At 34.7% G+C, this 13203-nt stretch overlaps 1 protein-coding gene across 1 annotated transcript; it reads right to left on the reverse strand.

Moving 5' to 3' along the window:
* Positions 1-8054: 8054 nt before the first annotated feature.
* Positions 8055-10194, reverse strand: LOC104095969 (uncharacterized). The gene has a single exon (XM_009602241.4). The coding sequence runs from the start codon at positions 10146-10148 to the stop codon at positions 8055-8057; it is 2094 nt and encodes a 697-aa protein (XP_009600536.4). The 5' UTR covers positions 10149-10194.
* Between the last annotated feature and the right edge of the window lie 3009 nt (positions 10195-13203).

Genomic DNA, 13203 nt, shown 5'->3' on the forward strand with positions numbered 1-13203 from the left:
TCTTCCTTCTGATCAATATTTATATAGGCTTAAGCTATCTTCTGGTCTGTGGATCATGGTATTAGTTATTACTTTATCCTTTCATGGGCGCTATGGAATATCCATGATACAATCTTCTGATAATTCAATCCTTTGTCTATGCCCTAGGCTCAATTCTTTCTTTTAACTTATACCGGAGTCTTCTACGGCTGTATGAATGTCAACATATATTGTGCATGGATATCACTCTTAAGTCTTAAGTGCATAATCCCTTTTGTTCCCTCCGAGCTTCCTTTAAACATAAGCTATTACTTTTCCTGGTCTTTCTGTCCCTCTGTTGCGTGTATACTTAGCTTATCTTAGTTCCCACGCATGCCAGAATTTTTGTGCAACTCACATGGTCTCGAATATTACTTTTTATTTTTCTTCCCTTTCCTTAGCCATGGTAGGTGCCACTTTCTCATGGAGTACATATAATGTTGTAGTGAGACTGTTTTTACATGACCATTTCCTCTTTAGGTCACTATGCTTAGGTTGAAGCCTTCTTCCTTATTTCCTCAACTAGTCTTTCGTTGTTGTACTTAGGCAAGACCTTCTGACTCTTGTGGAGCTGCGAGCTTATTACATCGTATACTTGACGAATTTTTTGATATTCTTCCGTGCCTATAATTATCCGTAGTTACTTATTTCCACGTCCTTGTGCTTGTAGGGTTGCTCCTGAACTGAAGTTTTGACTGTCTTCCTAGTGAGACTATTTTTTATTTCCATAATATTCATACGGTACCTTTAACTACCCCGAAGGCTCTTCCTGAATCAACTACTAACTACTCATCGGCTCATTCTCATATCAATATTCTGCGTAATCTTTCATGGGTCATTTCCTTTATCTTAACTTACGTCCTACACTGGCCTTATCTATCAATAACATCTCAGGCAGGAACCCTTACCTCTTCTCCTTGTCGTCGTATTTGCATAATGTTCTGGAATCGTAGCATATCTGTAGGATTTGAATAAGTGCAATCTTATCCCTTTCTCATTCTTATCACATTCTTCATTTATTAATCCATAGTTACTAGAACCACTTAATTCTAACTTAATGCCATATCACTCCATATTCCCCCCTTTAGGGGAGTACTAGGAGTTCGAGCCACGAGGATCTACCTATAGATATTTTACCTCTTCATCTTTGGCGTCTTTTCAAATCATCGATGACCCTTACTCACCTTGCGGCAATCTTTCTGTATCAAGGATAATAAAATTCCTTATTCGCGAGGGTGACACTTAGTATAACTGGCACATACAGTCCCTTAAGCTTAACTTTGCTCACATTGCTTGCTTTAGGGAAGCGTCTTCCTGAATGACCATTCTCTGAATTTCTCATGAATCTTCTTCTGTTGTCCACTCTATTATCGCCAGAACGAAATCTAAAATTCTCATGATGCTGACTATTATCCAATCACTCAGTCCCTAATTCATGTTTAGTTTATCTTGTTCACTAGCCCATACTGATTTCTATTGTTCCGGGGTCTAACTTTTTCTTCTGGTAGTCGCGTTGGAGTCACGAACTTATTTCTTGAAATTAGGATATGACTTTATGGCCTATACTCTTTTGTTGTCTCAAGACCTGTCACCTCTCGTCTTTTTCTTCAATTGACTATAGACTCTGTAATACTGTCATATTTTTGATCTGCCATTGTCATCCATGTATCATATCTTACTCATAATGCTTCATTAACTCTTTTCTTATTTTTCGCTAACATTTATGTCTATCACTTTATTCTGAAAACTCGAACAAGACATTCTTTTGCTTTTAGCTCCCCTTTGCTCCATCCAGTGGCTCTTCGGGTTGCTTAACATTATCTCTCTACTAGGGACGCGAGCCGCACTAAGGTAATATTTATCCCTTCCAGGCTTTCCGTGCCTATCTTCTGATTTTTTTTTCATGCTAATATTCACATCTAATTGTAATATTCTAGAGTGCACCATCTGGATGCCTCACAAGGAGATCTATTAGCACCTTTGCACTATCCTTTGGAAATGTCAACTAATGCAAACAATTCATCCACTATTTTGGGTCACTCTAATCCCAACCGGATCCTCATATCCATCCTTCTCTTATACTACTTTTGTTAGCTCCCATAGGGCATAAATGAGATGGGTGTGGCCAATTGTACATACCCCTGTTATTGTTGAAGTTAACTCAAAAGGATTATATTCCTCAGCCTGAATTATAAATACTGATAATCTTCGTTAACTGGGCGTCTCGTACCCTTCTTCATCTTGCTTCTTTTACTTGTTGAAACTAGTATTTTATCTTCTGAATCTCTCATTGTCTTTTACCATAGAGGTGGATAGATATTCTTGGCTTAAGGCTCCTTATCAAGAGGCTTACACGTCTTAGTACACACATGATCTACTGAAGACCTTACATTTACTCATCATAAGTATGATGCAAAATCGAGTTCCTCTGACTCAACTCTTCCACAGTTATATCTCTTATCAACCGTCTTTCTGGATGTAGGTATCGTTGTATTACGAATAAGATAGAATTTAACAAATTGAGTTCTTACTACTAAGCTCTATCACACGATCTAGAGTAAGAACAAAGAGTGACAATCCTAAATGCCATGTAGGTTCCTGCTTATAAGTGTGGTGCACAACACACCCATAAACAAGACTATACTAGACACGACTTGTAGACTCCCTAGGATAGAACTGCTCTGATACCACTTTTGTCACGACCCAAACCGATGGGCCGCGACGGGCACCCGGTATCTTACTCAACCGAGTACCAACATCACGTATCTTTTCATATCATACTATCATAGATAACTGAGCCAGAGAGGCTGCCGTGAGATAGGTAGAATACAACATGTAATACCAACTTATACATAAGACATATGTGCCTCTAAGGCTAAAATAACCACTCATACACTGAACATAGACCGACAAGGCCTTTACGTACATGACATATGTCTACAAGCCTCTAAGAATACATAATTGTCATAAAGGTCGGGACAGAGCCCAGCCATACCAAACAATACACATCTAAATCATACTGACCAAATAAGCAATTCCGGAGCAAATGAAGTGCACCAACATCTTTTGCTGAGCTGATCGCCTACATGGAGGACTCTCGACCTGTCTATCGAGACCTGCGGACATGAAATGCAACGTCCCCAGGCAAAAGGGATGTCAGTACAAATAATGTACCGAGTATGTAAGGAATAAAAATCATTAAATAATAGGCATGAGAGAAACATAGAGTAAAAAACTCGACATGTACGTCTGCATAGCTCTGTGAATCATTTCATTTTTATAATGTCATGCATATACGTATAAATATCATACCATGCATAGGTATATATGTTCATAACATCATCAAGCCTCTGAGGACATCCCATCATATCATTTCGGCCACTGTGGGCAAATCATCAACGTATACCAGCTGATCAGGTGGTGGTGCGTATATAACGCCATAACCTTTTTCCATTTTCCATATATATATATATATATAATATACATATATATGCGTATATAACGCCATATGGTCATTGGTCAATGTAAATGAATGCAATGCATGAGAAGTGCGTCAATAAAATTTTTCGGAATGCCATAAGACCATTATGCCTCTGATCAATGTCATGAAATAAACTTTATCAACTTACGTATTTTCTGAGATCCATAAACAAATGATAGAATAATAAGACACATGGGGAATCAAGAATATAGACACCCCTAGTATTTCTATGAATAGAGTCATTTATGAAAGTTGCGTATTTTGCTCGTTTTGTTTGTATCGTATGAATCATGCCAAAAGAAATAAGGGATAACCTTAACATACCTGAGCCGATTTTCTTGACAATCCCTCTAACACACATCAATTGCGATAACACGTAACGACGGATCGAGGTAGGGAAAAATCCGTTTGATGTTCTTGAGAATGATTGCACCGTACTTTCTTAAAATTACAAAATCCCACGTTGCTAAGATGCTAAAAAATCTTTGCTTGAATTTTGTTGAAGCAATTCACTTTGCCAAAGTAAATATGTATGACATCTTTCTTAAATGAATTTGATTAAAATCTTTCATGACTTTTCTTGAAGTGAATTACGTTGCCATAAGCCTTTGTAAAAGATTCATTATGAAATCTTGAATTCCATTCGTAGTAACATGTAGTCATAAGCCTCAATTTTGTGGTTTTGAGATGCTTTTTATACAAGTGGGTGTGGGCTCCACACTTTGTATGCCTAAGACACATAATCTCACAAAATTTTCCACCTTGAAGAATGATTTAAGAGTCATATTTTGTGACTTGTTGGCTGCCACGTTAATGCTCATCCATTCCCAACCAATTAACCACCAACGTGTTAAATTTTGACGAAAATTTATTTTCTTTGATTTGCTTACCTTCTCACCTTCACGAATTTACTCATCACTTGTTTGAAATAACATAATGCTTATAATCTCAAAATAATCTCATTCTCGAACTTACGTCATTAGCTTACGATGAAATTTAACATACGAAAATGCGGAATGTACCATCTCATTTCCGAGCTTCTATCAATTTACTTATAGCGTACTTTCACGTACGAAAACATGAGGTGTAATAGTTTTGCTTCCTGATCTCTTTTTAAACCCAAGAATTTCGGGCACAAAATAAAATACATTTAATAATCCAATTAAGGGGTGACCAAGTTCGAAAGGCTAATAATAGGTCAAAGAATAGAGCCCGTTTGGATTAGCTGATTTGAAGTAGATGATAAGCATTAGGTGCTGAAAAGCACTTTTAAGTGCTGAAACTAATTTAATAAATAAGCAGTTACGTGTTTGGATACAATTGCTGAAATTGATAATAAGCTGCTGCAGTATTTGATAAAAAAGTGATGATAAGCTCTTTTTCTGTTAAAATGAGTTAAATAACTTTAGAATTGTTTACACTTGGGCGTAATTTCTTCAAAAGTTTAGATTAAAGATCGATTCAAATACAAAATATTCTATTTGTCATTTTATTTTAAATACAATTGTGCTTAGATAAGATAATTTTTATGATAAATATAATTTATTTTATGATAAACATATAATCATAAGTTATAATAATTAATAAAGTGACAAAAGTTTCTCAGTAAAAACTAAACCTAAATAGGACAATATATTTGAAGAGAAACAAACATTGTCTTCATCACCGCAACACTTAGAAAATAATCCACTAAAAAATTGATGTCCTCATTTATTACATGCAGTTTAAAAATTAATACACAATTATATTGATACAAATATGCAAAGGAATAGAGGATTTGCTTATCCTAAATAGTCAATGAGAATTACAGACTTGAAGAGGCGGGTTTAGGTTAAAAAAATACTTGAGGCAGTGATTATCGATGTAGGAGTTTTGTTCTAAAAAGGAATATTTTAAGGATAAAATAGTAAAAATTTTGGTCAAACTTAAAGTGCTTATAAGCTAAAATTTCATAAACTAGGGGTGACCAGCTTATGGCTTTTGACTTATAAGCACTTGGCTTATAAGCACTTTTAACTTTACCAAACGCGTAGATAAACCGAAAAATGCTTATAAGCTAGTTTGACCAGCTTATAAGCTTAGCCAAACACCCTCTAAGCTGGTTGTAATTTTACAAATAGTATTGCATAAGCTATACGAGAATTTACATATTATTAACCCACAAGGGTGACCAAGTTAATTGAGCAGGTATCCCCAAATGGGAGGCCGCTGGATCAAAATCCCCTGCATACTTTTCTACTGGTTCAAATCCTCTTAAATGTGATTTGCGAGCTATTGCACTGGAATCGGATAAAACCCAAAGCACACGTGAAGAGTAACGACTGCATATTCCCTAGCTTACGAAAAAAGTACATTTTATTACGGGTTAAAATATGGAATAAGATTACGTGCGTTAGGAATATGGGGATTAGACTATTTAAAGAGAAAAATGCTCCTTAAAGTAAGTAGTAGTTCTTGTATGGCAATAATGCTTCATTATTAATCATTGCATAATAATTTTTTGATAACAATACCTTCATTACTAATCACCGCATAAACTATACATTACTAATCAATATATTACTAATCTATAGGGTCTTTAATTAGTAGTATCTGTTTAAGATTGAAGTGGATGGAAGATAGTCATATTATGGGTCAAACATTTTGGTATATACTATGGTTCTTTGGGTAACCCTGCCATCATTTTCGAAGTCTAATTAGCTTATAATTCCAGTTGTGTCAAATGCTTCCATTACACTTACTGGAACTGAAGATGTCAAAAATGATTCATGGATGTGTCATAACAAATGAAATGGTCTTGGAAAAGTATCTTGATAGAGACTTTTCTCTTGTTCGAAAATCTCATTACTTGTATTGCTGTGTTATGTACTAGTTTTGTCCAGAATTAATGGTGATGATCCTCTAGACAAACTCGATGCTTGTGACTAATATGATGAAAAAGGATATGCAGAACTTTATTTTATCAAAATCCAGCAGTGCACACTTCTTTGCTTCATTGTTCGACACATATTTGGAGAGCTAGGCATGGCCAATGGTACACTTGTTAATATGTCCACCAAGTGCACTGATCTAATTTTTAGTGAAAATTTTTTGGCATTGGTGTTCAAGCGCTTGCATACCATATTAGGAGGGGATTACGATCAGAAGTATCTAATTAAAGGGTGTTCATATATTACTTATGTTGATATTAGTGCATTCTTGAAATAATGTCTGTTCAGAAAGGATCTGGATTTATTTTTATAAGTTCTGGTCTTTCTTGAAGTGGTTAAGTTGATTTGTTTGGCTTTATTGTATCGCGAAGCTTGTATGTTGATTTCTTTTAGAACAGTAATTGATTCTGTCTTTCTTTCTTACAGATCAGGAATGGATTTAAGAAGGGATTAGAGCTATAAGATGTCGCAGTCATCACCTGTCCATTGCTGGTCATCGCTCAAAACCAGCTAAGTCACCACAGAAATTAACAAAGCAAATAGACCAACATATATCCAGCATCGACTGTTTTTTTTTTTTCACCACCCACCCTCCTTCTCCACCCCCTCCCCTCACAAAGAGAATTCTTTTTTTTTTTTTTTTTTTTGTAATTTTAAATTTCTGTTTTTTTTTTTTCTGCAACCCCACCCCCCCCCCGCACAAAAAACATTTTTTTTTTTTGTAATTTTCAAATTTCTGTTTTTTTTTCTGCACCCCACCCCCACGCCACCTCCCCTCCCCGCACAACAAATAAGTTTTTTTTTTTACTTTTTTTTTTTGTAATTTCAAATTTCTATTTTTTCGTTTTTCTGCCCCCGGGAAAAAAATAGTTTTTTATATATTTTCAGTTTTAATTTTTTCATCTTTCGGTTTACAGGTTCGAAAATTTACAAGTTCCAAAGTTATGAGTTCGGAGGTTTATGTGTTTGGAAGTTTACGGGTTTAGAAATTGTAAAGTTTATGAGTTCGAAATTTCGCGGTTTCGAAAGTTTAGCGATTCGGAAGTTTATGAAATTTGTGGGTTCGAAAGGTTGTTGGTTCGAAAGTTTGTGACTTCATGTTTATTGTATCTAAATTATTTATGAATACTCTTGAGAAGTTATTTTCCTTAATTTGCGTAATAAACACCGGAAAATGAATATGATTACTACTTGTTTTCCAAGAAAATATTTTCTTGGAAAACATTTTCCGTTATACCAAACACACCCGTAGTCAAGAATATCATTTCGTGATTGAGGACTTCACAGAGTATAAGTAGCAGGGATTTCAAAGCAAGCATTTACTGCGAATCAAAATAAATGCATGAAGCTCTAACAGACTTACTGTCAACTGTAACCATCATAAATTGAGTAAGTTTGTACATTCTCTCTAATAAGCTTGTAAGTATATTTTCACGTCTTGACTGAGCTTCTCTACAAAGAGGGATAATTAGATATAGACTATTCTAGTAGTTCATACCTAAACTAATCAAACGAGGAGGTAGACTGAAAACGTAAAAGAGGAAAACGAAGAATACACCCTGAAGCAAGTAAACCACACAAAAGGAAAAGAAATATGCATCTGAATTGTATTAAGTAAATTGAATCTAGCTACTCTTGTGTGAAGCAACTAGTCGCTCAAACCGGCTAAGACGAGCTTCTAAATCCATTAAACTAGGCAAGTTAATGTCAACACAGCTAGTTCTTTCCCCTCTTTTCTGCTTGTTGGTAATCAGATTTTGAGCTACACTATTAGTCTTGTTCCTGTCATGTGCATAGTCAGGGAATGTGTAACTTTTTTCTTCTGCAGTATTCTTCTCCATTGAATCAGGAGGCACAATGTTGAAAGCCATTGTTTGTGAAATCCCCATAGAAATATTCTTCTTCTCATTTACTTCACTGCATTTGGGTGGAAAACCAGGGGGAACATCAGGGAAATTCTCCACTTTTACTTTCTTTTCCATCATCGATATATGCTTCTTGTCATTTACCTCACCACGTTTGAGTGGAAAACCAGGGGGAACATCAGGGTAATTCTCCATTTTTACTTTCTTTTCCTTCATGGATATATGCTTCTTGTCATTTACCTCACCACATTTGGGTAGAAAACCAGGGGGAACATCAGGGTAATTCTCCACTTTTACTTTTTTTAAGTTACAGTCAGTTGCTACTTTCACATGTTTTAACTTGGGAGCAAAAGTAGGAGGAGCATAAAGGCTAGAAAGCCGTCTTGATCTTCTTTTACTCCTTAGTCCACGCAACACTCCTTTGAATGCAACAGCTAGAAATAATACTTCTATTCTCCACCATTTCAAATACTGGGCAGTGACATCCGATTCAGACAACCTAGATGGATAATATAGCCTCAAATCAGAATCAATGGGTCTACTATAGTTGTACCAGGCAACTTGTGGACATGAACACGAGCGAGGAATCCATTTAGGGAAATCTTGGTCATATCCAAACTGCATAGCTACACGATGTGGTCGATAAGGCTCTTGACAATCTAACCCGACTAGCTCAGATACCCTCAAGCATCGAACGAAAGACTCCAATTCTTGTTCCACATTTTGCCCTTCAAATATTGTCCACTCTTCTGATCTTTCCTTGTAAAACTTGGGAACTGACCAACCTTTCACAGAAGCCAAGGCATATGGCCTCCACAGAAATGTTTCACCAGCAGCATCAATAATATTCCTCACATTAATCACATCCAATTGTTTCACATTATGCCATCGTCCTATTCTCACCCCACTAGCCATACTGCATTTGCGAGCCTGCTTTGGCTGCAAAGGTAGTAACCTCTCCCAAGCCCAAACTTGAACAAACAACAACGGCGCCCAAAGAGTAAGCGCTAGAATGTCAACACTATCTCCAGCATTTCCTTTATTTTCCTCATTTGATGAAGAAGCAATCATCATAGTCTGTTTCAACAAACTCAAGTCCCTATATATGCTTGCAAGAACAGCAGGAGCAAGTGCTAGTCGCGTACCTTTGGCAAGGTTGACAGCTATTGGAAAAACATGTATACCTATTTTATCATATTCATTTCCTCGAAACACAAATCTAGATAACCAAAGAGAAAGAAAAGCTTCATGTTCAAACCTGTGTCCACTTTTCATGAAATGATTCAACCACCCATTATGGTTATCAGTCTTCATTCTGATAAGTTCCTTGCGCGCTTTTTCAAGATTTTCTTGAATTTCAACCAACTCAGTGGATTGAAGAGGCTGCAATGAAACAGTCCCCCCCACAACAGAAAACCCTCCCAAAATCATCATATCTTCAAGAGTAATACTAGCTTCACCCCAAGGAAATATAAAAGTGTTAGTCTCACAGAACCACCTTTCTGCCATTCCAAAAATCAAATCTTTATAACTATGGATTTTGTATACTGAACCTATAATAGCTTCATGAATACCAGAAGCTTTCCATACAGAGTGATGAACAGATTCCATACTTTCAACCCATTTTTTCCATTTGTTTTGGGGAAGCCTCCAGCCATTGAAGGAGACTTTTAAAGGCCATTCAGATTCAGAGGAGAAAGGCAGTGAGGGTAGCTTTAATGGTGGACCATCAGGAGAAGAAACAATGGGTTTCAAGAAATGAGCTGTTCTGTGTTGTGGGATTCCACCTAATGGTGAAACCATTAACTCTTCTCTTACCTCAAAGATTGAGTCTTTCATTGATTTTTCAAACATGGATTTGATCAAAATAGAAATGGTGAGTACTAGTTGTTAGTCTGTTTCTTTTGGGACAAGAAGGAGAGCATTTGTACGGCAAAAGACAAAGCCTTTGAAAAAAAAAACTTTAAGAATGTCTGTTTATATATATTTTTTTGAGTGAAACGGATTTTGATATTCCTTCCTTTCCAAATTATATGTCGTTTTTGAGATTCAAACTTTTAGAATGTTGCTGTTAATGATTTATGTAAAGAGTGTTTTTATTTGCCTGAAAGCCTTCTGCTTGATGCCAGAGAATGCAATACACCATTCGTCCCTTTTTCCACTTTTTCAAATACTAATTCAGCTGTTTAAAAGTCGTTGAGTACCAACTTAAAATTAACCTTTAAAATTGCTGGTTTTATTAAAAAAAAGCTTTAATAACTGATCAACTAAAAAAAACATAGTATATTGTTACAAGAAATGTGGGTGAAGACACTGAGTTTACTTATCACAGATACAAATTAAAATAGAGGAACTAGGGCAGTAGAAGTGTGGCCTTAAGAAATTGTTTATTTCCATAAGGAAGCTTTTTCCAAGAAAATTAAAATTTTAAAAAATCAATAACTAAATAAAATTATGGGCATCATCTGTGTGAGCTTCCTCGCATTGTCGTTTTTCACGCTCTAGTAAATAAGGAGAGTTGCGGTTAAATTAATCAATTTATGATCAAAATAATAAAAATATGACATGCAAGTTTCAAATTTTATCAAGTACTACCTTTTGACATTTTAAAAATGTGTAGAGTATTAATATACACATATAGAGCATGTTCAAGAATCCTTTGAGCATTATACGAAAAACACTTATTTTTCTTACGACATATATTCACTCACTACTATTTCATAGTGTGATTTCAGAAACATTCTACAAAAACCACTTAAAGTTTTGTAGCTCACATGAGCATTTTTAGTACATCACTCGCATATAGTCACTAAACTATGTAAAATTATGTAGTAAAGTCACTTTTTCATCATTTGCAATAAGAAAGTCACTCAACTATTTCTATTGCACTATGATGATCACTCCATCAAATTTATTAATTTTTTCGGTAGAAAATGCTGCCTTGACAGTTCACATGTACTTTTGGACCATATAAAATAATTTACACCCAAACAAAACATAAAAATTCACCCAACCCGTTTATACGAAAGACCATTGTAAAACTTTTGGGTAAGTTTTTATCTTTAAAAACGGGTCGGATTGGGTGTATGGATGAGTTTATATGCTTTGTTCGGATGTTAATTTTTTTTGTATGGTCCAAAAGTCCATGTGACCTACCAAGTCAGCATTTTCCATTAAAAAAATAATAAATCTGGTTGAGTGATCATGAGAGTGCAATACGAATAGTTGAGTGACTTTCTTGTTATAAGTGAAAGAAAAGTGACTTTACTCCATAATTTCACATAGTTTAATCGGAAAAAGTCCAAATATGCCCTTATACTATACAAAATTGAGCACATTTTCCATTCGTTAATACTTTAGCTCAAATATACCTTTACCGTCACATAGTTGGTCCATATATGCCCTTAGAGTTACAGAGTTATCCCATATATGCCATTTTCGAAACAGAATCCACCCAATAATTAGCTCTTTCGTTAATTGTATTAAAGTGTATTGCAAATACTATTTCCTTTTTATTAATACTTTTTTTCTTTACCTTTCTCTTTTCTTTCTTCTTTTTTCTTTTCTTCTCTTTTTACCCTTTTTCTTTCTCCCTTATCCGATTTTCTCCATTACTGATATCTTCTCCATTTTCGTCACCAATTTCACTTGACAAAACTCATGAATTTCAATTATTAAGAAAATTCTCCCATAAGAATATTTTAATAGATCATATGTTTGTCAATTTTTAAATTTTTACTGAACATATATTTAGTTCTAAAATATTTAACAAAGTAAGATTGAAATAATATTTATATAACAAAAAATCCAAAAAATCCAAATCGATATAATTGGTTTGGTTCGGTTTTGATAAAAACCGAACCAACCCGTTCCATGTACACCCTTAATTTTTTAGAACTAAATATATGTTCAGTAAAAATATAAAAATTGACAAATTTATGATCTATTAAAAAATTAGGGGTGTACATGGAACGAGTTGATTCGATTTTTATCAAAATAACACCAACCAATTATATCGGTTTGGATTGTTCAGTTTTGTTGGATTTTTTGGATGTTTTGTTACATAAATATTATTTCAATCTTACTTTGTTAAATTGTTTAGAACTAAGTATTTGTTCAGTAAAAATTTAAAAATTGACAAACATATGATATATTAAAATATTCTTATGGGAGAATTTTCTTAATAATTGAAATTCATGAGTTTTGTCAAGTGAAATTGGTGACGAAAATGGAAAAGACATCAGTAATGGAAGAAATCGGATAAGGGAGAAAGAAAAAAAAAAGAAGAAAAGAAAAAAGAAGAAAGAAAAGAGAAAGGTAAAGAAAAAAAGTACTAATAAAAAGGAAATAGTGTTTGTAATACACTTTAATACAATTAACGAAAGAACTAATTAATTTGGGTGGATTTCGTTTCGAAAAGGGCATATATGGGCTAAATCTGTAACTCTAAGGGCATATATGGACCAACTATGTGACGGTAATGACATATTTGAGCTAAAGTATTAACGAATGACAAATATACTTAATTTCATATACTACAGGAACATATTTGAACCTTTGTCCTAGTTTAATTAGTGACCATACGAATAATGGACTCGAGCACTTTTGGCACAAGAAAGACACGTAAAGGATTTGTTCGGCTATATGAACAGTCTTCTTCGGCAGCTGGCAAATCCAATTATTTTGAGACATCATGCCTTTGAGCATGTTAACCACAAGTGTTAGCCTCCAGGTTTCATCTATTAGTTTTGATAATAATATCTGTCAATGATAAAGGTTAAGTGGAGATGAAAAGGGTTCTTTAGTCAAAAAATAATCTTGAGAAGATGAAAAGGTGATAGAAAAGGGATGAAAAATATGACAGAGTTCTTTGAAACAAATATGAACTAGAAGTAGTTTTTTAACTTCA

Source organism: Nicotiana tomentosiformis, chromosome 7 (genome assembly GCF_000390325.3).
Source record: "Nicotiana tomentosiformis chromosome 7, ASM39032v3, whole genome shotgun sequence".
NCBI lineage: Eukaryota > Viridiplantae > Streptophyta > Magnoliopsida > Solanales > Solanaceae > Nicotiana > Nicotiana tomentosiformis.